This window comes from Diceros bicornis, chromosome 8 (genome assembly GCF_020826845.1).
Source record: "Diceros bicornis minor isolate mBicDic1 chromosome 8, mDicBic1.mat.cur, whole genome shotgun sequence".
NCBI classification, from domain to species: Eukaryota; Metazoa; Chordata; class Mammalia; order Perissodactyla; family Rhinocerotidae; genus Diceros; species Diceros bicornis.
This window is the reverse complement of record NC_080747.1, coordinates 42,096,191-42,123,944: the sequence shown is the minus strand read 5'-3', so window position 1 is coordinate 42,123,944 and position 27,754 is coordinate 42,096,191. Positions and strand designations below refer to the sequence as shown.

Genomic DNA, 27,754 nt, shown 5'->3' with positions numbered 1-27,754 from the left:
CGGTGCGCGCCTGGGATCCGAACCCCGGTCGCCAGTAGCAGAGCGTGCACACTTAACCGCTAAGCCACGGGGCCGGCCCAAAAATAATTATAAAAATAACCCAGACATTGACCAAGAACTCATTCTGAACGTGAATTAATTCTTATGCGACTTGAAACCTAAACAAAGGATAACTTTTCTTTTGGTGTCTTCCAGACCAATCGTTCCAAACGAGTCATAAGAGCCAAAATTATTTTGCAATTATTCTGATTCTCTGTGATTATTTTCGTAGTTCTTCACAGTTTTAGGAAGCTATTTCGCATATATTAATTCACATTTCTAAAACTCCATCTTAGTAAGCTTTATCTCAATATTTGGATAACTATATTTCCAGGCATTTTTTAAAATATAGTTTCTTTAAAGATATGTTTTTGGACTCTTTGAGCTGCACTTTTTACTTTTACTAATACCACCCTCATCTTTTTAGAAAAGCTATACACATTAGCTCTGGGTATAAATCCAGGAGTAGCTTTTTCAAATTTGCTTTCAGTTAATTCTGTGGAAACAGGATGATATTACACAGTAGCCCTGCATAGTCTATTTCAAATGTGGCTCAAACCATTCCAGCATGTTAACACCAGCTAATTATCACAAATTAATCGCATGGAAAAAAATTGTTTTCCTAGACTAAAAACTGCCATATCCCAGGGCAGTTATCCCTCAATAACATAAGCTCTTGGTCATTAGGATCACAGAAGGAGAGGACAGACCCATTACCATCCTTGGGGAGAGGAGGAGACAGGGAAAAAGCACCAAGAGTGCATGTCTTGGCTATCTTCCCCAGATGAAATTCCAGTTTGTCCTTCTCAGAATATGCTCAGAATAAAAAAAAAAAAAAACACTTCAAATTTGGTCTATTTCTTTCTTCAGTCATTATTCTTTCATTAATGAACTTCTTAGTTCTTTATTCCTTGATATCTCACTAGCATTACTTTTTATTACTCCATTTTATAGTCTTAATCAGCTTATTAGTTATATCTCTTTTCGGCTGTTCTGTTTTGTTTTGGCTTCATTTGGTTGTTCCTTTTGGGTTTACAGTATGCATCCTTATTATCACAGTCTCACTTCAAGTAATATTATACCACCTATACTGTAAGTATAGCATTATACCACCTATAGTATAGTGTCTATTGTGTAAGAACCTTACAACAGTATTAGTCTATTTGTCCCTCCTAGCCTCTGTGCTATTGTTGCATGCACATTACTTCTATATCCAGTTGATCTTCATTATTTGAAGATTCCATATTTGCAAATTCACCTACTTGCTAAAATTTATTTGTTACCCCCAAAGCAATACTCATGGCACTTTCTCATTCATTTGTGGACATTTGTAGAGCAGTGAACAATTGTCATTCAAGGTGCCCAGTCCCATTTAACGTGGAACAAGGCAATGCTTTGCCTTGTTTGTTTCATCTCTTTTATTGTAAACGAGTATTCTATTTGGAGTCTATTAGTGCCACATTTTTGCATTTTTTTACTTGTTGGTGATTTTGCTGTTTAATATGGCCTCCCAAAAGACTTGTATGCTGAAAACTATAAATCATTGCTGAAAGAAATTAAAGACAAATAAATGGAAAGACAGCCCATGTTCATGGATTGGAAGACTTAATATTGTTAAGATGTCAGTACTACCCAAAGCAATCTACAGATTCAATGTCATCCCTATAAAAATTCCAATGACATTTTTTGCAGAAATAGAAAATCCGTCTTAAAATTCACATGGAATCTCAAGGGAACTCAAATAGCCAAAACAATCTTGAAATGGAAGAACAGAACTGGAGGTCTCACACTTTCTAATTTCAAAACTTAACTACAAAGCTATGGTAATCCAAACAATGGTACTAGCATAAAGACAGACATATAGACCAATGGAATAGAAGAGATGACCCAGAAACAAATGTCAAATTATTTTCAGCAAGGGTGCCAAGAGCATTCAGTGGGGAAAGGACAGTCTCTTCAATTGGATATCCCGTTGAGAAAACTGGATATCCACACTCAAAAGAATGAGGATGGGCCCTTACGTTACACCATAAACAAACATTAACTCAAAATAGATTAAAGATCTAAATGTAAACCCTAAAAATATACAACTCCCAGAAGAAAACATAGGGGAAAATCTTCATGACATTGGATTTGGCAGTGATTTCTTGGATGTGACACCAAAAGCACAAGCAACAAAAAAAGAAATAGACAAACAGGACACCAAATTTAAAAATTTTTTGAGCATTAAAGGACAGAACCAGAAAAGTGAAAGGCAAACCACAGAATGGGAGAAAATATTTGCAAATCATATCTCTGATAAGGCGTTAATATCCAGAATATATGAAGAGTTCCTGCAACTAAACAACAAAAAAATAAAATAAGCCTATTAAAACATGGGCAAAGGACATGAATAGACATTTCTCCAAAGAAGATATACAAATGGCCAACAAGCATATTAAAAGATGTTCAACAATCTTCAGAGAAATGCAAATCAAAATCACAATGAGATGTTACCTTACACCATTAGGATAGCTACTACAAAAAAAAAAAAAAAAACCCAGAAAATAACAAGTATTGACAGGGATGTAGAAAAATTGGAACCCTTGTGCATTGCTGGTGGGAAAGTAAAATGGTGTCGCTGCTATGGAAAACAGTATGGCAATTTGCAAAAAATTAGACATAGAATTACCATATGATCCAGCAATTCTCCTTCAGGGTGTATACCAAAAGAAGTGAAAGCAGGGACTCAAACAGATATTTGTACACCCATGTTCATGGCAGCATTATTCACAATAGCCAAAAGGTGGAAGCAACCCAAATATCCATGAGTGGATGAATGGATAAACAAAATGTAGTATATACACACAACGGAATATTATTCAGCTGTAAAAGGAAAGATTCTGTCATTAGTTACAGCATAGATGAACTTGCAAACAGTGTGCTAAGTGAAATAAGTCAGTCACAAAGGACACATATTGTATGATTCCACTTATATGAGGTACCTGGAGTAGTCAAATTCATAGAGACAGAAAGTAGAATGATGGTTGCCAGGGCTGAGGGAAGTGGAATTGGGGAACTATTGTTGAATGGGTATGAAATTTCAATTTGGGAAGATGAAGAAGTTCTGGAGAGGTATGATGGTGGCGATGGTTGTACAACAATGTGAAAGTACCTAATGCCACTGAATTACGCATTTAAAAATAATTAAAATGGTAAATTTTATGTCATGCATATTTTACCACAATAAAATAAAATGGCCCCCAAGTGTAGTGCTAAAGTGCTGTCTACGATTCCTAAGTGCAAAGAGGATTGTGATGTGCTTTAGGTATGTGAGATAAGCTTTGTTCAGGCATAATGCTATAGACTGAATGTTTGTGCACCCCTAAAACTCATGTGTTGAGATCCTAACACCTAATGTGATGGTATTAAGATGCAGAGTCTCCGGGTGGTGATTAGGTCATGAGGGTGAAGCCCTCTTGAATGGGATTTGTGCCCTTATAAAAGACATGCCAGAGAGCTCCTTGTCCTCTTCTACCATGTGAGAACACAGCAAGAACACAGTCATCTATGAACCAGGAAGTCGGCTCTCACGAGACACAGAATCTTCCAGTGCCTTGATCTTGGACTTTCCAGCCTCTAGAATGGTGAGAAATAAATTTCTGTTCAAAAGTCACCCAGTCTATGGTATTTTGTTATAGCAGCCCAAAAGGACTAAGACACAGGAGCTACAGTGCTTTGGCTGTGAGCTAAATGTTAATGAGCTATACATGAACAACATATATTACATAAACTATCTTCAAACAGAAACACACATAAAACAAGGTTATGTATTGATCAGTTGATGAAAATGGGATCAGAGGCTCACAGGAATGTAACCTTGTATATCTCCTATGAGCAACATTTTGTGTTCACATATTCATTTTGTGATGATCTTATAAAACATAACTACTGTGAATAACAAGAATCAGCTTTATGTTTAAAACTCCACAATATGTTATTTTTGCTTTAAACCGTGAATTATCTTTTAAAGAGTATTTTTTTAAAAAACGTATTTTATATTTACCCGTATATTTACCATTTCTGGTGCTCTTGATTTCTTTGGGTAGATGTGGATTTTTATCTATCATTTTCCTTCTGCCTGAAAGACTTCCTTTAACATTTTTTACAGTGACGGTGTGCTGATTATGAATTCTTTCATCATTTACATGTCTGAAGAAGTCTTTATTTAACATTTGCTTTTGAAAGATATTTTTGCTGCGTATAGAATTCTAGATCGACTGTTTCATTCTTTTAGTAGGTTAAAGACAGAAGTCACTGTCTTCTGACTTGCATTCATTGGGATGACAAATCTACCGTTATCCTTATCTTTGTTCCTTTGTACCTAACATGTCTTTTTTCTCTAGCTGTTTTTAAGATTTGCTTTCTGTCATTATGATTATGAAGTGCCTAGGAGCAGTTTTCTTCATACTTCTTGGAGTTTGTTGAATTTCTTTTTTTTTTTTTTGGTGAGGAAGATCAGCCCTGAGATAACATCTGATGCCAATTCTCCTCTTTTTTTCTGAGGAAGCTTGGCCCTGAGCTAACATCCGTGCCCATCTTCCTCCACTTTATATGGGACACCCGCACAGCATGGCTCAACAAGCAGTGTGTTGGTGCACGCCTGGGACCCGAACTGGCGATCCCCGGGCTGCCGCAGTGGAGCACGTGCACTTAACTGCTTGTGCCACTGGGCCAGCCCTGTCGAACTTCTCGAATCTGTGGATTTATAGCTTTCATCAAATTTGGAAAAATTTTGGCTTTGATTTCTCTAAATATTTTTTCTGTCCCTTCTTCTGGAACTCCAAGAACATCTATAGGCCACTTGATGCTGTGTTCCAGCTCACTAATGCTCTGCTATTAGTGAGTGCTAATTCTTTTCAGCCTTTTACCTGACTATATTTTGTTTAGGATAGTTTCTATGCCTATATCTTTAAGATCGCTAATCTTTTATTTGCAGTATCTGTCACTAATCACATCTGATGTGTTTTTCAATTTCAGACACTATATTTCTCAATTCCATAATTTTTCAGGTCTTTTCTTATAACTTCCAAATCTCTCCTTATCATGTTCATGCTTTCCTCTACTTTCTGGAATATATGAAGGGGATTTTTAAATATAATAATTGTTTTAATGTCTTTGTCTGCTAATTCTATCAAATGTGTCATTTCTGTCTGATTCTATGGATTGATTTTTCTTCTCCTTGTCATATTTTGCTGTCATATTTTGTTATATTTTCTTTTCATGCCTGACATGCTTTGATTACATACCTTGGAATTTACTACTAATTGTCTAATCGTCATCTCAAACTCAACATACCCTAAACTTTGCTCCTCCTATATTCTTCTTAATGGCAACTTGTTTTCTTCTAAATGCTTTGAGTAAAGACCTTGGTATCATCCTTGACCTTCTTCTGTCTCTTATTCCTCAGATTCACTTTGTCAGCAAATCCTGGCCATGCTACTGAGTAAAATCCGAGAATTCAGCTCTTCTCACCACTCACATCACCTCCACCCTGGTCCAAGCCACCATCTTCTCCTACCTGGCTTAATTTAACAGCATCTTCACTTCTTTGCTTCTGCCCTTGCCTATTGAAAGTCTGCTTTCAACACAGCAACCAAATTCATCCTAACTAGTCATAAGTTATAGAATATCATCCTTCTGCTCAAAATCCTCCAAAGGCTCCCCAGTTAATTCAAAACAAAAGCCCAAGTCCTTACTATGACCTACAGGACCCACCCCATCACCACTCTGACCTCCCCTCCCTCACCCATGGACACACACTTACTCTACTTCTAGTCACGCTGCCTCTTCATTGTTTCTCAACTATTTCGGGCATGTTCCTACCTGGGCCTTCATACTTGTTGCTACCTCTGTTGGGAATTGTCTCACCTCAGCAAACCACATGGTCACTTCCCCACTCTCCCTTCAGGTCTTTATTCAAAAGTTACTTTTTCAATTAGAACTTCTCTATGTTATGTAAATATATTTTTTTCACATATGTTTTCTTATTTAATCCTCAACATCCTTATGAGGAAGATACTGTTAATTATCCCTATTTTACAAATGAAGAAAATGAAAGAGAAGTTAAACGAATTGCCCAAGGTTACACACACTGCTAGTAAATGGTAGAGCACGCAAACTGATTCCAGAACCATCTCTATATCCTATCCATATTTATCCTATATACAGGATATTTATCCTATTTATGTATATATGTTTATCATATATTTATCATACGTATGTATATACAGCTACAAAGATATATAGCTATTTCTAACCTCCATGATTGAGGGAACTGGTGGAGACTTGGAAGCAGAATGGTGCATTGATCCAGCTAGTATTTATTGGGCATCTACTACGCACTGGACATTGTGATGAATGCTGAGGATGCAGAGATGAAAGATGCAGTTGCTGTCATCAAGGACCTCACAGTTGGGAATAGGGAAGAAGACAGACACCTAGAAGCCCCATGGAGAAAAAACTAGGTTGCACCCATAGATAGAAATTATGAAGGAAGATTCTGATTCAACCCAAGGAAGTGTTCCTAATAGTCAAAGCTGTCTGAAAATGGTCTAAAGCATGGAGTTCCTCTCGTAGGCGTTGTGCTAGCAGGAGAGAGGAGACAATTGACCTGGCTGATATAAAAGAGATTGACTCAAGCATAACATGGCAGGTAAGCAACCAGACAAGCACTTTGAGCTGTAATTTTTGAAGAAACTTTTCAACGAAGTGACTATTTGCAGAGATGTGTGTAAGGCTGAGGGAACTAACAAGAATTTTGATGCACAAAGAGACTAGTAGAAGCCGGAAGACATTTCTACCATTTTCCGTGAAGGTACAGGGGGAGCCTGAGTAAGAGCTGGAGCCTCGGAAAGAAGGCTCTCAGACAGAAAGGGAATTTCTGGAGAGTAGCAGCAACTGCCAGAACTGGGGCAATGCAGCCTCCCCAGAAACCATCAATATACCTGGCTTCTCTCTCCTCAGGTTGTTCTGTTATTTGTAGTACCACTCATTCACCAAACCCAAATGGAAGCCAGAGGCAAGAGGCTGCAGGTGATGCAGTTAATAGAGGAAATTATACAATCTCCAAAGGTCAGTGCCTGCAGGCACCAAGCAGGACAGATGCAAGTGGAAACGGATCTAGAGGGGCAAACGGAGAATAACCAGCACAGTTGGCTAAGGGCCCTTCTTTACTAAGAAGCAAAAAATCCTCCCTGGGGACTGTAAAAGTGAACGATTAGGAAAGGAACCTCAACTATGGGGCAGAAGGGGTGGAAAAATTGGAGCTGAACGGAAAATCTGGCTCTGCCCTTCCCACGTCCCTTTTCCCCCAGGAACATGCCCTCGTGCGCTCCGGTGCGCACCACCTGCCGTGGCGTCTGGGCGAAGCACCGGGACAGGGGAGCCTCCCACCTGCGCGGGTGATCAAGAACAGCTGGGAGTCGGGGCTCGGCCCCGCTTTCCCGGGAAGAGGAGGCTAGGCCGGGGCACGCGTCCCGCCCCGCCCGTGAGCTGGTGCCCCCAGGGCCCACCCGGCCCTGTTCGGCGCGCGGGGGGTCGCCCGGACCATTCAGAATGTCCTGGCTGCCAGACAAGCGGGGCTTTCCACGTGGGCAGAGGCGATGTTATTCAGGTGGCAAGGATCCAAGGCGGAGCCTTCTTTCCCTCCGGGTCCACCCACTGCCCCTCCCCACTCCCGACCCAGAAAAGGACACGCACACAAAAAACTTTTGCCACACTATTAATATATTCGCGTTCCCTCCCACTTTCCCAATGGGCTACCAGCTGCAGAACTCCTGAATAGAAAGCTTAATTGTGCTTTGTCATGCAGAGTACCTCGATTTTCTATAGAAGGTTACAAAGGGGCATTTAAAGTATTTCTTTCTCGCCTAATAGTGAACTATTTGCATAGGGCACCTCTGCGCCTGCCAGACCCAGGTAGCTGCGCCGCAGCTCCCGGGGCCCCCGGTAACAAAACTCAGTGCGGTTTCCAAAAGGCACCCTCCTCTGCCTCCAGCTTCGCATCCCGACTTTTCTCTCCATTCCCTCGGGTCACGGCCAGCCAGGCAGCTGATTTAGAGGACACGAAACCCGAGCCCTACAGGCCGCGGTGGCCCGGCCCTCCGGCTGACCTCTTGGCGGCCTCGGGCCATCCCAGCCCCTCAACCCCCGGCTGGGGCCTGCTCTAGTCCGGGCCTTCCGAGCCCAAGTAGTGTTTTCCAGCTCGTACCTGGGGGTCCACAGACCAGGTCGGTACCCACGCGGGGCCCTCTGCCCACTTGCGTCCCGCATAAAAGCCAAGTCAAGCGCTAAAGGAACTGGATGCTGATTATGATTTGGATAAGATGCTGTGCGTTTCTCCTGGTTGATTGGCAGGGCTGCCTTAAGAAAATCTTTTCTCGTTGCTTGTTTTGACAGTTCAAATCCAGGTCTATGTGACATATAAAGCTAATAAAATTCTAATTTCATTGTTAATCTTATTTCATTGCAGTATAGGTTTTTACCCTCACACCTGCATGGCAGGGTGTAATTCCATTAATAAAAAAAAATCAACATATTCATTGCATGTCTTTTTCCTGATGATATATTGTGAGCAGTGTGAGTTGAAAAAGAAGCATTTATTCCCACCGTGAATGAGCCTGCATGGGGCGGGAGCTTCACCTGCCCCTCAGTCAATTAGGAATGTATCGAAAAGTCTAGCAGAAAACGAGTTAAATTAACCGTTCGCTAATTTCCTTGTGTCCCTCCTACATAATCCCCCCTTTTCAGCTTGCCCCAGAAATTACCACATGTTGCAAGGTTCAAATAGTGCCTAATGAAACAGTGACTGAACGCTTCTCCTTCCAGCGCCACCGTCGGGGGAGCCCTTTTGCAGGCCTTCAAAGCCAGAGCGATTTCCCGGTCCCGGTTCCGCATCCTTAAAAAAAAAAAAAAAAAAAATTTCTTTGGCAGAAAAAAAAAATCTAAGCTGTCAATAACTCTTGATCCAGCCGGTGAAACTACACCGCTACCACCACGGGGACGCTGTGGGATTCCGAGATGTCGGTGCCCCGGGTGGGAGCCACACATGGGTATCCTCCTCTGTTACCTGACAGCTGGGGTCCTGGAGTGGGGAGGATTGAGGTAGGACCAGGGGAGATTGGAGGAGGACGGGGAGATCGGCCTGGAGAACAAAGGAGAGAGAGATGCCAAGGCAGAAAAAGACAGAGACAGAGAAAAGCAGGCAGAGAAAGACCGAGAGGGAAGCAGAGACAGAGACAGACAACAAACACACTGCCAACTTTCAACTCCTTTCTCCCAAGTGAAACTCTAAAACCACGTGTCTGGCTCAAGCAGCTCCTCAGCCCTTGGGTGAAGGCATTTTTAAGTCTTGAGATCCAAGACCCTAATAATTAATCTTGGTCATTAATTAATTTAGGAGGAAAGGGGGGAGGTGACTTGCTGCTGCTTGACCCCAAACAATTTAAATTACGCTTTGTGAAGGTGGACTCCAAAAGCCTGCCCTCCCCCTCCTTCCTATTCTTTCTCCTTCACGCTCTCAAAAATTTCCATTATAATCCTCAGCGGTCTGAGGCAGGCAGCGCTGCGCGACCCTCTCCAGCCCTTCCCTGCAAACTGAGGCCAAGCTGTCTTGAGCTCCACGGAGCCGGCTGCCGCCCACGGGCAGGGAGCTCTTTCCCAGAGGGAGCAGCTCCCACCTGCCTTTTTTCTCTGCATCTGCTGTGAGTCGTTTCTCCCTGAACTTCAGAAATCAAGTAGTTTCCTAAGAATTAGTCCCACTGTGGTACTCGCAGAGCGCTGTGCGAGCTGCATAGAGGATGTAGCTAAATATTGCTACATTCTCTGTTCTCCCTGCCTCCTTCTCTCTCTCTCTCTCTCTCCCTCTCTCCCCCTCCCTCCCTTCCTCCCTCTCCCTCTCTCCCTCTCCCTCTTCCTCCCTCTCGCTAGAGACTTGAGTTCCTTATTTGAAATGGTGCAGCTAATACAAAGTCATCAAAGCACTATGGTTCTTGTCTTAAAGTGACAGCCCTCTTTATGGGGCTGTTTGAAATACGCCCCCTGCTTTTCAATGTCTCTCTATCCATCTTTGTCTGCTCTTCAGAAAAACGGACAATATAAAGCCCAGCCTGGCGAGCTCCCCACGCTCAGGCCTGGGCAGTGCCAACCTCCGCCTTTAAGCAGATTGAAATTGTCACTGCTTCATTAATCTGAAACTAGTTACTTTCCTAAGCACACAGCACACACTTCCGATCTGTTGGGATTCACTCAGAGGAGCCCCTGGGGGCCTTTCTGGGTTTGGGATTTGGAAGGCTCAACAAAGGTAGGACATGGGCTCCGGAAAACACAGGGCTCAGCTTGAAGAAATGCAATGCCCAGTGCAGAAGGGAGGCAATGACATCAGTATAAGGGCACACAAAACACTATTTTCAGAGACAATAGGATGCCCAGAATTTTGGAGGGTGTGCTTGAGAACAAGGAGTCCAGCTATGGGAACAGACAAGGGTATCTACCACCACATGGAGTAGCTTTCAGGACTGGGAGGTCTCATAGGCTGTGGATTTTCTTTCCCCAAACAGAAGAAACTTACTTCCAGATATGAGTCAAGGTTGGTTCTTGTTTTTTCATCTGAGCCCTGATTCAGCTCTGTTCCTAAGAGATCTTTTTAAGTTCCTGTTCTTATTGGCCCCTCCCTGTTACTCACCCCACGTGCCAGGGCCTTGGGTGTAGGACCCCTGCACCCCTGTGGAATTTCTCATCTTCTGAGACAAGCTGTCTCTTTTCTTCACACCTCCACCATTAACAAAAGACAATACAAAAGATTCCTCTATTTTTCATATTTCCAGCCGGCTTAGAATAGCAAGTTTTTGGATTCTATTCCATCTAATTTAGGAAAGAGACGTGGGCATTTCTTTTTTTTTTTTTTTTCAGAGAAGCTCAATTTTCAGTAATGTGAGCCTAAAGATTTATAAAATAGATTTATATTAAATTATGTTAATAGAAGCCTACTAAATGCACCATTTAATTGCAGGGGAAAAATGTTCCCTTTTAAGAGGTCTGTCACCTTAACAGGTACATTCAAAGATTCCCTGTGAATAATGAAAATAGGAACAATTGCTTTGATGCACTGAGCTGCATTCATCCTCTAGGACAGCTTTAGGCTGTTTGGAGAGGATGGGAGGAGCTCCTTTTAAAGCATTGATTGCTCCTTTAAACCCAATTTCCTCTAGCAAATGATTCTATTGGAAGTGTCATTCTACTCCCCTCCCTCACACCCTTCGGACTGGCCTGAGATCCTACCTAGAGCTCTCTCCAGTCTTCCCTCAATATTCAGCTTTTTTCTCCTTCCCTGAACCCAACTCTGAGCACCTTCCCACCTCCCTCAAAGAACTCTCCCAAGAAGTGCCGTGAAAAGTGAGTGCAACCTGCCGGGAAGGTAGAAGTGAGAAGAAAAAAAAATCTGGTGAAAATAACTCTTCTCTTTTCACATACATGACCACCATCAATGGAATTCTCTTTCCCTCTCTCTCTCTCTCTCCCTCTCTCTCTCTCTCTCCTTCTCTCTCCTCCCCACTCCTACACACACACGCACAGACCCTGTTGCCCTCTGTGACTACTTTTTTAACAATCACCTTTCTGGCAATTCTCGGACCACTGTCAGGGTAGGCCAAGCAAACTGCCTTTCTAATCCTGATCAGATGTAATTGGGCAGAACTGGTGGGGAGTGGGGGTGAAGGGAAAGAGGAGGAAGCCAGAAAGCAAAGACTTCACATCCCCAAGTTTTTGTTTCTCATAAAATATCTTTGGGAGGATGGAGGTGGGGGGATGACTAAGATATGATCACCACTTCAGACCACTTCAGAATAAGGGGCGGTCTACCATCACCAGTGTCTCCATCACCTGGGTCCGTGGATTCACCAGGGATGGGCTGCTGGATCCCTTCTGCTCTGGGCGTGGTTTGTAATCAAGAAGGCTTGCCGAGGGACCGGCCCCATGGTTTAGCCGTTAAGTGCGGGCACTCTGCTACTGGCGGCCCCGGGTCCGATCCCGGGCGCGCACCGACACACTGCTTCTCCAGCCATGCTGAGGCCGCGTCCCACATACAGCAACTAAAAGGATGTGCAACTATGACACACAACTATCTGCTGGGGCTTTGGGGAAAAAAAGGGGGAGGATTGGGGGGGGAGGAAAGAAGGCTTGCCGAATGCCGCTACCAGTGTTAGGCCATTGGCCTTGGGCTTGTGTTGGTCAATGAGTGGGAGGGTGAAGGGGAAAGGTCTCTGCTCCTCCTCTTAGCTGAGAATGTCTGGACTGGGTCAGGGCACAAGGGCAGGAGGTCATCTCCCTCCTCTCCACCTCCCACCCCCACCCGGCTCTTTTCCTGTTTAAAGCTACCACAGGACCTGTTCTCAAAGAGGTGAACTCAGCCACACGATCGGCTCCTGCAGCTCGCTTCTTTTCTCTTAGTGGAGCAAGGTCCTGATTTCTAATTCTCATTTCCATTCTCTTTCTCTCTTTCCATTATGTGTTTATAAGCCCCTAAGAGGCCATGTTTTGGGGGAACAGAGTTCTGTTTTTCAAGTGGGGCCACATTGAAAAACTAGCATCTATTGCTTCCCAGGGAGTAAAATTGTCAAAGGTGACCCCACACATTTTAAACATTCCTCTTTAATAAATCTGGGGACACTTCATGTAGTGTTTGATATCAACATTGTTTCATGGAGTATTTGTGTGTCTGAGTTTGTGTGTCTGTGTGTTGGCTTCAGGTGTTCTTAACCTCACACAAAACTGTCTGCCCTTAAAATCAGACAGATTCCCAAAGCCTTATTCTGATTTGCAAATTTCAAAAACATCAACTGATTTTTTGGGAGGAGGGGGAATGTGAAATCTATCGTAGTAGACAAGGAGACTTCATGGTCTTCAGACCACGCTGAAAGTGACAAGAAGGTCCGCTGGGCTCCAAATGTCCTAGAAAAAGGAGGACCTTCTGAGAATCCTGGAGAGCCTTTCTTCGGAGAATGTCCAGCATCTAGATAGGTATCTTTGCTTGAATCTTTTTGCGTCTGGTGGGGGATCCATTATTTATTCTCTCTTCCCTAAGGAATCTCCCCAAAGACAGGAGGGAGAGGGGCTGAGACCATCCGAGCAGCTCAAAACCAGGCGAGGAGGGCTGGCGCTGCGTCTCCTTCGCTTGGCGGTAGAGCTGGGCGCGCCGCGAAGCATCGGGTGTGGCAAATGGGTGGCTCCGTGCTCCGGGCGCCGGGCCTGGGGAGCCGGGCGAGGCGCAGAGGCTCGGGTCCCGACTGGGTATTGACTCGGGGAGGGCCGTGCCCAAGCGCTGGGCGACAAACTGGAGGGGCCAGGTGCGGATGCGAGAGGGACGGAGGTGTCTGCCCACAGCCCAAATGAAGCTTCGCTTTGGGCAGGAGCTCCAAGAGCTGCCGCAGAGGCTCTTTGTCGTTTTTGTTATTTCCTGCGAAGGAATTCTTCTCCTTAAACGCCCGTTCTTTGTGCTTGGAAACTCCCTTCCTCCCACCCCTGTACTAGGGCCCGGAGAGGCTGTTTACTGGGAAGGAGGGAGAGGGGATCTTCGGGAAAGGCAGCGGGCCGGCGCCTCCTCGCCTTCGCGGCGGGCCAGGCAAGGGTCCTGGGGCTCTGTGTGTGAGAAAGAGACCCAGAGGCTGAGCCTCCCAGGCCCAGGCAGGAGCGAGCCGGATGCCTGTGACCCCTGCGCAGGACCAGGCCCAGGTCGCTGCACAAAGCGGCGGCAGCTCCCTATTCAGTACAACACCGTGCGGCCGGTGCCCCGGCCGGTACCCGACTGGGAGTTGACTATGGGCCTCGGGAGTCTGAAAGGGGAACTTTCCCTCTGAGCTTCTTGAACCTCCCTTCCGTGTGTGTGTGTGTGTGTGTGTGTGTGTGTGTGTGTGTGTGTGTCACAGAGAGAGAGAGAGAGAGAGAGAGAAAGAGAAAGAGAAAGACACACACACACACACTCTGGGCAGGGAAAACCATGGTGCATCCTCCCTCCCTTCTCCTCCTTCCCAAACTAGCTTCCTGACCTCAGTTTTAGAGCCCCAAACCCAGCTGGTGAGGTTTCAGTTCCTATAAACCTAAAGTAAGTCAGACCTAAGGAGTCTATGTATGTGTGTTATAAACAGTTCCTATGGCTTGTGACATCTTTACAGAAAATACTCAGAAACAACACCAGTGGGTGTTAGTGGAACTTGGCTTGCAGGAAATGAGATCTCCTAGTTCCCATGTTTCCAGCTTCACTTCTCTCCCTTAGATGACAGGCCCTGGCAGCTCTAAGGAGAGAGCCAGGTTGTCCTGCAGAGCCAGAGTAACTCTTTTCGCGGACCACGCTTGCAGGAATTAACTCTGCAAGGTGATGAGAAGACACGGACTAGAAGGGAGCTAATTTAGGTTAAAGTTAGGGAGACCAGAAAAAAAACCCAAGAGCCCAAAGGTACCTTTGAACTATTTGGGGAAAATGAGAATGTAAATCATTGGACAGAATAATTCCCCGTCTCCGAACTTTGTTTCCTCTGCATCGAGGAAACCAGCTAATTTCTTAGCTAGACAATCAGGAACCTAATGTTTGTAGTCAGCTGCAGCATCATTTGTAAATTTCCATGTATTTGCTTCCAACCTGTTTGCTGGATTATTGCTCTTCCTAAAACTATTCTGACTATTCAAATTCCTTCACATAATTCAGGTTTTAGTACTGAGAGAGATGAGGAAGAAGAAAAAAGGGGACAGGCTGCCACAGAATATAAAAACAAGATAAGGGATTTTCACCTTTCCCTGCTAAATAAATTAAAACCTTTGCCTGTCATTAGTTGTCAGTATCACCCTAAATGGAGTGATTTGTCCTGTCAACTGTGAGGAGGTTAGCTGTTTTGAGGATAGGAATACTATCTGGTAGGCAGCATCATGACCAAAAGTGTCTTCTAGGCAGAAGTTTCTGTTAACAGAGAAATCCTATAGAGCCACAAACTCCCTCAACCAGGAGACCCACATTACCAAGTTTTAGTCAACACTTTCCTCTAAATTCTCAGATACTTTTTTTTCCTGCCCATACCTTTCTTTAGATATGAGGGAGAGAGAGACTGGGGAAGATGGCAAGAGCAAACACCACAAATTTAAAACCTTGATTTTGTGTGTTTTATTTATTTAAATAAATATAAATATAAATTTTATATAAAACTATTCACATACAAAGGGACTTCCAGGGACTTGGATTTTAAACTCTCCCCAGGCAAATTTTCAGAAAGCAAGACCTACAGGGTTTAATTTTCTAAATTATTCGCAATTCAGTACTCTCATTTAAAAAACAACAGCAGAAAATAATCAGGAAACCCCGTGTTCTTATCAGGTTTTGAAAGACAGCAGGGAAGGGGAAATAACATGCACTTTCGAAAACCCCATACAGTGTTAAACTTAAACCAACCCTGTTTTTTCCTGTTTATGACCAGACTGAGTTGAATCTAGAATATTTACATTTTTAAAAAACAATCTATAGCTTCGAGTGGAGCGCCAAATAGGTCAAGGAGGAGACGTGAAGGGTCAGGCCCAGCATGTAAGCCGCGGGAATGCTCGGCCCGGTTCTCCAGATGGGACCATGGAATGGCCCAGGATTTGGGCCCCTGGTGCCCGTCTCGTTGGAGTTGAGGGGGCTGCCGGGAGCGGGTGGTGAGAGAGGGGCAGCCCTCCCTCATAAGGGGGAAATTTCCTTGTCATCGTTGGCTGAAGCCGGCGACAAGGAGTCCTCATCCTCCGAGCGCGCATAGTGCGCCTGGCTGCCGACGCACTTGCAGCCCGCGTGACTGTTCCTCTGCGTGCCTTTCCCTTCCTTCTTATGCTTCACCCGGCGGTTCTGAAACCAGATTTTCACCTGCTTCTCCGACAGGTTCAGGTACGTAGCGATTTCGATTCTCCGGAGTCGAGACAGGTACATGTTGGAAGAGAATTCCCGCTCCAGCTCCAGGAGCTGCGTGCTGGTGAACGCCGTTCTCATCCTCTTGCCATTGGGTACCTGGCTGGAGTCCGATCCCCCTGTAGACGGGCCAAGAGAGGCAGAGAGGTAATTCTGCCGGGAGGCGCTCCCACCCCACGTGCCATCCCTTGGAAAGGACTCCTCTCAAGAACCCACTCGCGATGCTCAACTAAACACCTGTATCCATCCCTCATCCTTTCCCATTTCAGAGCATATCGTTACTTAGCCAAGAAGGACAAGAGACGCCCAAAGCAAGTGAAGGCCTTTGATGTGCAGATCATAAAGTCAGAGGATTAAAGGAGGGGTGAGGGCTCGCATTGTCCGGTCGTCTCCCTTCAAGCCTAGCGGAGAGGCAAGCCGGCTTAGCCAAAAGCATCGAAACGCTAATTAGCCAGCTCCGACGCCGGAATGCCACACTTAAGTTCAAACACACCCATCTCGAACCTCAGTCAATCTCCAGTTTCTCAGCCCTCAAGTCTGAAGTCCCAAAGGCCCCGATATTACGCAAGACTCGGGTACCAGGTACGAGAGTGAAGTGCACCAGGCTGTTTGGAGAGGTTGGCAAACTAACTTCCACCTTCGTGGAACTTCTGAGGACGACTCCACAGTTACACTAAAAGCCCCTCCTCCCTCCCCACCCCGCCCCCCGGTCTCCCACTTCCTCCACTGGAGGCGGAAAGTTTGCTCCCGGGAGCCGGGAAGGCGCGGCGCGCAGGTGCCCAGAGACCCCGCCCTACCCATGGTGAGGCAGTGGAATCTCCGCGGGTCTGCCACGTTGTAGGTGGTGGCGGCGCAGACAGGCGCGTGATGCTGCGGGTGCCCCAAGGCCGCGGCTGTGGCCGCCGCTGCCGCTGCGGCCGCCGCTGCAGCGGCCGAGCCGGGCTGCTGGGGCTGGTGGTGGTGATGGTGGTGCTGCGGCGGGTGGTGGTGATGGTGCGCGTGGCTCACGCGCGGGCAAAACTGCGCGTCCCCAGAACCCGAAGAAAACTGACTCTTGAGCAGGGGCAAGGCCCCGGCGCTCCCCGCGGCCCCGCCACCTCCAGCCCCTGCACTCCCGGTCCCTGCGCCCCCGCCGCCGGAGCCTGCCGGCCCGCGAGAGGAGTGCAGGTGCGAGGTGACGCACAGCGGGCAAACGCAGAACGCGCCACTCTTGCGGGATGGGCACCCGGGCCCGGGCACCGACATCATCAACGGGGACGGCATGCCCAGCGGGATGAAGAAATCTGGCCCGGGGTGCGGCTCAGGCAGCGAGGGCGCGGGTCTCGAGGAGTCCTTGATGATGAGCGAGTCGACATAGAAGGAGCGCGACATGTCGGGAGGGGTGGGTGGAGGGCCCGGCCGGCCGTGGCGCCCCCTCCCCTCTCCTGGTCTGAGCTCTGCCCCGGGCGCGGCGCGGACGCAGGCGGTCAAGCCCTTGGGGACGCGGAGGTGTTGGCGTCTGGGCTGCGAACAAAGGGGTCCCTGGAGAGGGTTGGTCCTCACGTCCCCCGCCCGGCGCCCCGGCTCTGGGATTTTATAGCCCCCACCCCGGCACGTGATGCTGCGGAGTACCGCTCGGCTCAGGCTCCTCAGCAGCTCCCCACCCTCGGGATAGGCTGCCCGAGTCACAACAGAAGCGGCGAGGAGGGGCGGGCGCGCGGCAGGGAAGAACTCAGAGGAGGGGGATGGGGGAGACTTTGCAAAGTGTAGGTTTTGTTAATTTCGCGGGGAGGCCGGCCTCCTCCCCGTCTTTCTCCACGCTTTCCCGAGAAATCACAGAGCTGCATGCTTCATCCCATCCCTCTCCCTAGTCTAGGCCCCAGACCCGCTCCTCCCCGCACTCGGCCGCAAAGCGCACCAGGTGGGGACTTGGCGGCCTTTTAATAGGGAGGCCTAGTGCTCCCCGCTCCTCTGTGCCAGAGGTGGCTGAGGCGCGGTAAAGTGTGAGGCCTGCGGTTTGCAGCAGGATTGTGAGGGCGGCGGACTGGCAGCTGCCCAGTCCTGGAGCGCGGCTTGGGCCACGGACACAGACACGCACAGGCACACTGTCCCCCAGCTTTTGGACTTGGCTGAGATCATTCGTGATTAGTTCGTGACGGATCCCGGGCGTAACAGTGAGGCCTCCTGGCTAAGAAGCTGCCGAGCTTTTCATTCTGAAAAGCCCTAAAATGCCTTTACACTTGGAGCCTTCCTGGGGCCACTCAGACCAACGACCCTTCTTTGTGCCTTTTTGTAATCGTCAGCTCCCCCTTTTTTTCAGAGAGAGATATTGAAGAGTCACTCTTTTCTTTCTCCAAGTGGTTACTCTGCTACATTTCCAGGTCAATAGTACCAACACCATCCCAAGGATTTTACAGGGAAGACCCAAACCCCAGCACTCCTGGAGACTGGGCAGGGGTTGGGGGAGGCCTTTGCTCTGGGTCCTGCGATCTCCTGTCCCTTTGCATTTTACAATTCTTGGGCAGCTGGCAGGCTAACCAGGAAGCACTCTCCCCTCTGCACCCCTTTAAAAGCTCAAAAAGGTTGAAGATAATTGAGGCACTCAAGGAATCCTGCCTGGGGATGGGAGAAGTGGCTTGGTAAAGGACGTCTCTCTGAGTGGCAGAGAGTCCAGTGGAAGACTTGTGCATCAGTGGCTTTGTGGGAGAAGGTGGCTGCCAAGATAGGGGCTATTGATCTTTTGGGCAGGCAAGATGGCAGAAGTGACAGCTTTCTCTTCTTTCCCCCTGTAGAAAATCTGGATAGAGTAGGGAGGGTGAGCAACAGCTACAACAAGTCCGATCCTTTTTGCAAAACAGTACACTTCAGGCCTGACTTCACGATGGTGCTAAGAAACTTGGGGACAGGACTCCCTCCACCTGTGAGAACCAAGTGCCCAAATCCTAGGGGAGCACCAGCTTCTCAGCTGGAGGTTGGCTGTCTCTCTGTCCTCTGTCTTTCTGTTTCCTGTTTCCCCTCTCCATCTCTGTGACCATCTCTCTTGCTTGCTAGAGAAGTGTAATTGGGTTGTAGGGACGCCCCGCTCTGGGGATCCCAGGATTTATGGATAGCAATTAAAGTTTTATGAATTGCAGCTGAGGCTGGTTATTGAGCTATTTGAATGTGATTAGAATTCAATTAGAAAGCGGTTAGTGGACGGTGGGTCTCCAGAGTGTAAACAGACAGCTATTCCAGAAATGTGCTAATCCAACATCTTGTGACAACAATTAAGGAGTCTCAGGGCTTAACTCGGGGCAGCTCAGCTGTATCTACTTTTGTACCACAAGGTTTGCCGATGCAGCCATCGCAGACACTCAGCCTCAACCCAGCCTGCCCAGACCAGCCCGCCTTCGCTAGTGTCGGGGGAATCCAGGCAGTTCCCGGAATCATTCTAGCCCCAGAAAGATGACAGAGCTCGACCATTGAGAGATGCTTAACGGCAGGGTGTTTTTTACAGGCCTAAATTGTCCAAATAGGTGATATGACTTCCCCATTCACTTTGCAAGTATATATATATTTTTCACTTAAAAATTTTACATAATACATATTTATATGTATTTATTTATTCACTTTGCAAATATATGCCTCTTTGAGAGGAATGGTTTTCTCTCTTTTTCCTCCTCTGGGTTAAGTAGAAAGTTATCCGAGGTCTGTTTTCGGCTGACGGTTTGGGTCACGATATTCCCAGTGGCTCTGGGTGTGCTTACGGGAAGAACTCTTATGCTGACGTGCTGGAAGTTGTGCTTATGTGAGGACCATTTTATTTTACAGAATCCGAATCATGAAGCTTGAGCATCTAACTCAATTTATGTCTGACTATGGAAACGTCTGGTTGGAGTGCTAAAGAATTTTGAGAAAAGTGAGAGGCCCATGGGGTTGCTTAGGGCTGCAAGGGGAGTAGCAGCTTGGGGCCAGACTGAGGCTGAAAGCAGACCATGTCTGAGAAACTTGCCTTTTAGGGTACTTGGTTAATTGCTTGAGCCCACCAAGAAGTATTTTGGGGTCATGTTCCACACTGGAGTCTGTCTCTTCTCACACTCTTCTCTTTAGTTCTCTTTGGATCTCTCAGTGTCACCCTGCCTCTCTCACTCTCTCCCCTCTTTCCTCCACTCCAGCCCCATCTTCAGAAGTCTGCCCCCCTGTGCCTTGCCTCCCTTTCCCCAAAGGAAGCCTACCCTCCATGGCCCTGGGCATTTTTGCAGCTGGCTCTGTCCAGCTGGACCCTTCCCCAAGACAGCAGCACCTCAAACTCACTCAGAGCAGGAGGGGACCCTTAGCAGATCGTCGGCATGCCCCCATGCTGCCCCGTTGCCACACAGTTTTATTTCTCAGTGATTCTGTCCGATAAAATTTCATCGTCCATTAAGTAATCCCTGAAATGAGAGCTCTTATGAGCCTATAATGAGCTCTAATTGCCACGACTAGGGGAGCCACGTGGAAGGATTTATTCGGTATTAAGCAGTTGGGTACAGAGTACAGCCTGTTACCTAAGCCATTACTTTCATAATTCAAGGAGAAAATTAGTTCTTCTGGGAGGGGGGAATCCTTTGATTTTTCTCCCTCTTGCTTGGGATGACAGGATGGCTTTGTCTTCCTTGAGTGCAAGACAATGTCACAAATGTGACGGTAACAGAATTGTCCCCTCTCCATCCACCATGCCCGGCTGGTCAGGACACCCCATCGTTTCTCAACTGAGAAAAAAACCCAAAGCACTTCAGGGGTGCCTGGACTCTGCAACTTGAGCCTGGATGAGCAGTTTCCTCCTAGCTCAACCTTGAGATTTGAATTCTTGGTTGTAGCTTTCAGAAAGTCTTCCAGTACTTTGCCACCAACCCAGATCACACCTGACCTGAACCCCACATTCCCCTCTTCCTTCTCTCTCTTCCGATTTCCTTTCATGGGCAAAGTCAGGGAAAGTAAAGGGCGTAGACTTAGCATTGCTGATTCAACAGGCCCTAAAGTTCTGACCCATTGATGTGCTTAGCCCTTTTTTCTGGCTGTAACTCTGACTTTGCCCTCCCTCTGCGAACCACCCCCCATCCCTATTCCTTTTTTCTCTCAGTTCAGCATTTGCCCACATGGTTCTCCTGCCCCAAACGAAGGCCTCAAACAGGGCGGGACAGCCCAGGAGTTGGCGGGGCCTCCTTGGATTTATTTGCTCCTCTTACATTGATTTCATATTAGTTTCCAAAGCGATGAATGATCTCAAAGCTGGGTTTTGTTAACCGAACACAAACAGGAGACAGGACTTACTTGCCCCCAGCTCCCTTTAATGAGGTCATTATCAAAGCGTGAACAAGTCTATGAATGTTTTATTGAAAGCGCATCGTTAACTTGTATCCATCCTTTTCTCGGAGTGGCATTGTGATATTGCTGTCTGTGCCACATCTTACCCGATATAGCCCGAGATTTCCCCATTCTCTGTAACCAGGCAACCCTTTCTGAATACCCAAAAATTGAAAAGAACCGCTTAGTCTTCAAGAAAGTCCTCAATAATAGTGGAAAAGAACAAAGATCCAGGAGACAACAAAATGCCACAGGGGTGACTTTTCATGAGCAATTATCTCTCATTAATCAGAAGAACAGCTGCAATATTAATTTTCTCTCTTTCTTCCTCTCTTTTCACAGTCCCCAACATTTGAATAATCATAAATTTTGATTTTATGAAGGAGTCACATTTTCAGGGGCTGGAGGAAAGCAGCTACCTAGGTGAAGACAAGGAGAAAACGCTCTCATTTTATTTTTTTTGTTTGGGAAAAGCTGCCAACAAAGCAAAATGGAAAAATAAAAATAGGAGGGAAATACTAGAGAAAATGGTCCCCTCCCTTCTTCTTCTAGATGGCGGCTGAGAATCGGGACTCTTTCCCGCGCCCCCTCCCAACAACTCCCCCTCCCTCCTTTCCTCCCTCTGCCCAGACCCATTCCCCAGTTCTGCTCCGAGCAGGGCGGAGGGAAATATCCCCGGCGTCTGGCGTGGGAGTTTCAGCCGGGTTTCTGCCGGTTTAACTTGCAAACGTGAAGCCAAGCGTTGTCGATCTGACCAAAGAGACACTCTTTGGGCGTAACTTGCATTGTGGCCATCAAAAGCCCGCCAGCTCTGGATGAACTGAGACGTGCATTCAGCAGAAATGGGGCGCTCGCTCTCCTTTCCGGCGCCGGAGAGGCGATTGTTCACAGAACGTGTAGCCAGGGTGGAAAACGAGGGTCCCCAGATAAGGCTGTAACCTGCAAACGGGCTTGGGGGAGTTAAAAGAATCTCATTAAAGCAGAGGCTGCAGTTAGCAAATACACACCCATAGAGAACCCAAGCCCCTCTTGAAAAGCTGTGAGTCGGTATGCAAGAGGGGCAGTTGGGAGTCAGTACCCACATTCCTGCGCTGGCTGAGTGATGAGGGGCTCAGGCGCCCGGCTGTCCCCTCAGCTGCCCCAATATTGTTACTTTTAACGCAAGGCCCGGCGAGGCGGTTCCGCGGAGAGGGCAGGCTGCGAGCCTTGTGCTTGCCTATCACCAAAAAATGATCCTGCTTCTCCCTAGTGTTTATTCAGAGCGGATGGGCTTTTGAGAAACGTGAATTCGCCTTTGTGCTCACCACAGGCGCAAGAGTTCAATTCGGCCCTCGGAGAAGAAGCGGGTGGGGGAGGCTTCTGGGAAAGGAGTGAGGACTTTCGCTCAGAATTTCAGGAATAGCCATCTCCGGGCCCTCCCAACAGAGTTTTGATGGCACCGAATCCGCGCCACACGGCCCCGCTGCTCCCCACTTTACCTTAATTAACATTTGCCCTCCCCCAAATCCTTAAGCCTAACAAGGCATCCCTCCCCCTATTCCTTAAAGCTCTCCTCTGTCATCAGAATAAAATTTATTGAGCGTCTACTCAGTGCCCAGCGTGTGCTAGGCGCAGCGGGGAGCACGCCTGAAAAGGCCAAGACTGTATCCAGTAGAATATTGTTTCATTTCAGTAACAATGGTCTGAGGTGGGGAACAATTATCCGGATAATTGAAGCAAATGCTCCACCTCCTCCCTCCCTCTCCAGTTTCTTTGGCGCTTGCTCTTTTTTCCCTACCTTTTTCAGAGATGGTGTTTTTTGTTTGGTCGGGAGGGGGGAGCTGGGAGTGTAAGGAGAGGGGCTGAACTATTCAATACACACATACCAATTCCCCACTTCTCTTGGCCTAAGTTTCCTGAAAGCATTGGGCCGAAATAGCTGCTTAGTAATAGGATTCAAGAGAGTTTTGTGTTGTGTTGGCAAAAAGAGAGTGAACCTTTATAATTTTTAGCAATCTGGCCTTTCTGGTGTTCAAACTTGGTCATCTACAAAAATCACCTGGAAAGTGTTTTAAAAATACCAATGCCCTAGAGATTTTGATTCAATGGTGTGGGGCCAAAACATCAGAATTCAAAAACAGAAACAAAAACAAACTCTCCACATGGTTCTGATGCAGGTGAGGGTTGAGAAATAACGGATAATCCTACCTCCTAGTCCCGCTTATCCTGGATGCTGAAGAGAATAACTTAACCTCTCTGATCTTCATTCAGCAATTGATAGTTTGAAAATGCATATTGAGTGCCTACTATGTGCTAGGGACCCGTCCCCTGGGAGTTTCCAGTTTGTTAAACAAATCGACAAATGAACTCAGAGCTGGTGAATTACAAAAGGTTTTGAGAATACCAAAGAAAAGCCCACATGGCTCTGGGAGTGAATAAAACCAAAGCCTGAAGTGACCTGCAGGACCAGCCGGTGTTGGCCTGGGAAAGTGGGATGGGGAATGTGTGTGGGCCACCAAAGGGCCTGCACAAAAGCCGGGAAGAGTTAGTTTCTCTTGGTTTAATTGCAGAACTGAAAGGAGGCCAGGGAGATTGGTGGGAGAATCTCAGTTTCTGCATCTGTGAAACAGGAAAAATGCCGCCACCTTCGAGTCCTTGTGAGGAATTAAGGAATGCTTAGCACCAGTCTGGTGCCTGGTAAGAGCTCGAGGCATCTCTTGTTTTTATTATCTGGGACCTGCAGGTCCATGTGCCCTTGGGCTTGAGAATGAGGTATTAGAGCCCTAGGCGTCGCAGCAAGGAACCAAGAAGCTGGAGCCTGCTGCCCATCATCTCTCTGTCCCCATACATCTTTTCTGGGCTGAGTTTCGTCCTCCAAGGCTCCTCTGCAGCCTGGTGCCCACACCCTGAAGGCACCCAATGCGAGGTTTCTCTAGTCCTCGGTTTCTGGGTGTACCTGTCTCGGTTCAGCAGGGCCATCAACCTGGGCCTGCCGGGGGAACTTCTGCCACTTCCACCTCCCTACCCCTGTCAAAGACCTCGAGTACTGGCAGTCCCCACTTGGGACTGTGCCCTAAATTTGAAGTCTTCTTTGAACTAGAGGAACCTTCCAGCTTTGCTGACCTGTTTTGCAGAGGAGGAAACAGATGTATGTCAATCGTCATAGCCACCATTTCCTGGGCTCTCACCGGGTGCTGGCCCTGAATCAGGAGCGTTGCCTGCATGACCTCATTAATCTGCACAACTACCCTACCAGATAAAATGCCATTATTATGGCTGTTTCTTGGCTGAGGATCTTGAGTCTTATTGAAGTTCAAAGACTTACTCAAGGTCATACAGGTAGAGATGGCAGAGCCAGAATTCAGACCCTGACTGTCTAATGTAGGGGCCTGGAATTTTAGGCACTAGGCAATACCATGTCTTAATAATACTAGCAATTATTGAGCACTTACTACGTGACCAGCTATGAATTAGGCCTTTAATGCATCATTTATTTCTCACAATGACACTGTGAGGTAGGTACTTTTATTATTTACTTGTTTATTGTCCACTTCTTGGTTAGTGTGGTTTTCCTATATATTGACGATTACAAAGGCCAGTCTAATATGGTCCCTATGACAGAAAGAGCACAGATTGGAATTGGGGGAGGATAGGGAATGTGATTGTTTTTATTCTCCTGCACCCAGAACATAAGTGCTGAAAGATATTTGAGTGGGTGAAAGCAACATCTTATTCTTTTACTTCAAAAGCCTTCATCATAATCAATACATAGCTCTGCTGGTTTATTTCATTGCTGGTTGGGTACCCCCCCCCCCAGTTGACTGCAAGCTGCACGTGGGCAGAAACTGGGTCTGTTTTCTTTATTCAACAGTGTATGTCAAACGTCCAGCTGGAGCTGGCATATATTAGCAGTGAGAAAAATATTATTGAATGACTGATTCCTCATTTGACAGATAGGCAAACTGAGGCTCGGAGAGGCTATGCAACTTGTCCAAGGCCACACAGCTTGGAAGTGGCAGAGGAAGGATTCAAACCGAGGTCTTTCTAACGCTAAGACCCTGCTCCCCTTTTCTCCCTAGCCCACAGCCTCCTGCGCTGTGTCCCCCGGGCCACAGCGACTGAGCGCGGGAAACCGGGGCTGTGCCAGGCCGGTCCGAAGTCCGTCCTCACTCTCCCCCCACCCCAACCCTGGGTGGAGCCGAGGGAGGCAGAAGCTGTAAGAGGCCCGAGAGGCCGCTCCCTAGATGGGGGTAAACACGCTCTGAGACCGTGCGCGGCGCTCCCGGCGCTCCCGCTCCCCCAGCGCGAGAACCGCAACCTCCTCCTGCCTGGTGTCCGTCGCCCTGCGGGTTTCCGTCTCCCTCTCCCTGGCTAACTGATTTCTCACTGGAAAGCGAAGCGCCTCTAAGTGAGCGCGTTAATCCTACAGCCTGAAAACACCTCCACGAGCAACGGCCCCCAAACCCCCCCACACACCCGCGGCCACGCTCGACACAGCGCCCTCGCTACGACAGGTGCGCATGCGCGAGCGTGAGCGCCAGGAGGGAGAATTGAGCGGGATCCTCACACGCGCAAGCGCGTGTGAAGTGTGTGAGAGGGTGAGTGGGGGTGAACGTACGTGAGTGTGATACGGTGTGGGTGTGTGAGGAGGTGAAGTGTCAGTATGAGTAGTAGCGTGTGCGTGTATGTAAGTGTATAAGTGAAGAGCGTAGTTGAGAGCTTGAGTGGGGGGTTGTGAGCATAAGTGTGTGAATATATGAATGTGAGAATAAGACTGATGTGTGAGGATGTATGTGTGAACAAGGGTGTGTGTGAAGAGTGTGAGTGCGCGTGTCAATGTAAGTATGTGCGAAGGTGAGTGCCTATGTGTGAGAATGTGTGTGTGCGCGGGCCAGGTGTGTGTGAAGAGTGTAAGTAGGGGTGTGTGTGTATGAGTATGAGTGTGGATTTTGGAGACAGCGTGTGTGCGAAGTTTGAGTGAGAGAAGGCGCGCGCGTGGGGCGCGTCCCCTCGAGCCCCGCCTCTCCGCGGCTCAATCCTGCTGCCCCAGTGCGGCCACGGTAGAGCTCTGGCTCTTTCGGGGTGACCAGTTGTTTTCAGTGCAGTGTCTGCCTGGGGCCTTGGAAACAGCGACGTCACTGAAGGAGGGGACAGGAGTGTCTGCTCACGTCGAAACCTGGAGACGCTGAGCGGGAGGGGCTCTGGGAGCATCGCCTGGGGTCCCCTCTTTCACCTGCTCCTGGTTTTCTTCACTCACCCTCTGGATCCTCTTTCCGTCCAGTTACTCAGTGAGCATGTATGAAGTGCCTTCAGTATGCCAGGCTCTGCTTTAGGTGTGCGGGAAACCGGGAGAACAAGATGAGCTTCCACAGGGGTTTCCGTTCATGTGTAACTGCTTTGCGAAATGCTAGTGATATAAACATAAATCTTGGCCTCTGCCCTCAAGCAGAGGGGCATAGAGGGCTTATAAGACAATGATGGCAAAAGGACAATGCATTGAAATAAGTGCACATGCATCCTGTCTCCATCCCAACCTCAACGCTTTCACTGCACTGTTGAGCTTGGGCTAGGGGTTAGGAGGTCCTGGGTGTGAATCCTCCCTCCTTTGACAGTGGAAATAATAATGAACCTTCTCATAGGGTGGCTGTGAGCATTAAATGAGTTAAGTCATGACAACTCTTGGCACCATGCTTGGAACATGGTTAGCACTCAATATGTACAAGCTATGATGATCGTGATGATGATGTTTCCCAGGCCTGATGAAATGTTGTGGAGAAGGGGAGATGCTGCATTTGCGGGCTACAAAGTTTTAGAGTTTATCATGGATTTAAATTAAATTGTGTATAATTATATTATATTCCTCTCTAGCATCAGGCTGTGTCAGATGGCTTGGTCTTCATTCTTCTTTAGCGACTTCCTTTCCTCCTGGACCAATGGTGTCAATAGTGCTGTTGTCAAGGGTAAATGAAGAAGTATTGAGAGAAGACAGCAAGAACCCACAGGAGCCCAATGTCCTTTCAGGCAACCTTGAAGCGTTTCTAGTCCACCCATGTACCATTAAAGTGAAAGGGAATATTTTCACAGTGACACAAAATGCGTGCTGTAGTTTAACCTTGGGAGCAAAACTTCCGATGAAATATGACATAGGAAATATGTTTCCTGATTAGCCATGTACCTCCCTGGAACAAAGTATTGTATAAACAATTGCAGGACATACTTTTTTTTTTTTTTTTAAAGAAGGCTGTCTTATTAAGATTCTTTTTTGATGTTCTAACTAGGATCACAAAATACTTTTATTTTAAACCAAAAAGAACATGTTTAAAAATTGAATTTCCTTACTGAGACTTTTTCAAGAAAAAATATATCAAAAAGAAACCTTGAAAAGTGTGAGAATTGGTTGTAGCATATAGGTTCTTCTTTAGCAGCTGAAAAAGAATTTTGCCATTATCCAGCTGACCCATCTCATGTTACAAC

At 47.2% G+C, this 27,754-nt stretch overlaps 1 protein-coding gene across 1 annotated transcript; it reads right to left on the bottom strand.

Moving 5' to 3' along the window:
- Nucleotides 1-15,683: 15,683 nt before the first annotated feature.
- On the bottom strand, nucleotides 15,684-17,368 carry GSX2 (GS homeobox 2). The gene is made up of 2 exons (XM_058547092.1): nucleotides 16,795-17,368; nucleotides 15,684-16,116 (listed from the first exon to the last, which is right to left on the bottom strand). The coding sequence occupies exons 1-2, from the start codon at nucleotides 17,366-17,368 to the stop codon at nucleotides 15,776-15,778; spliced, it is 915 nt and encodes a 304-aa protein (XP_058403075.1). The 3' UTR covers nucleotides 15,684-15,775.
- Nucleotides 17,369-27,754: the final 10,386 nt, after the last annotated feature.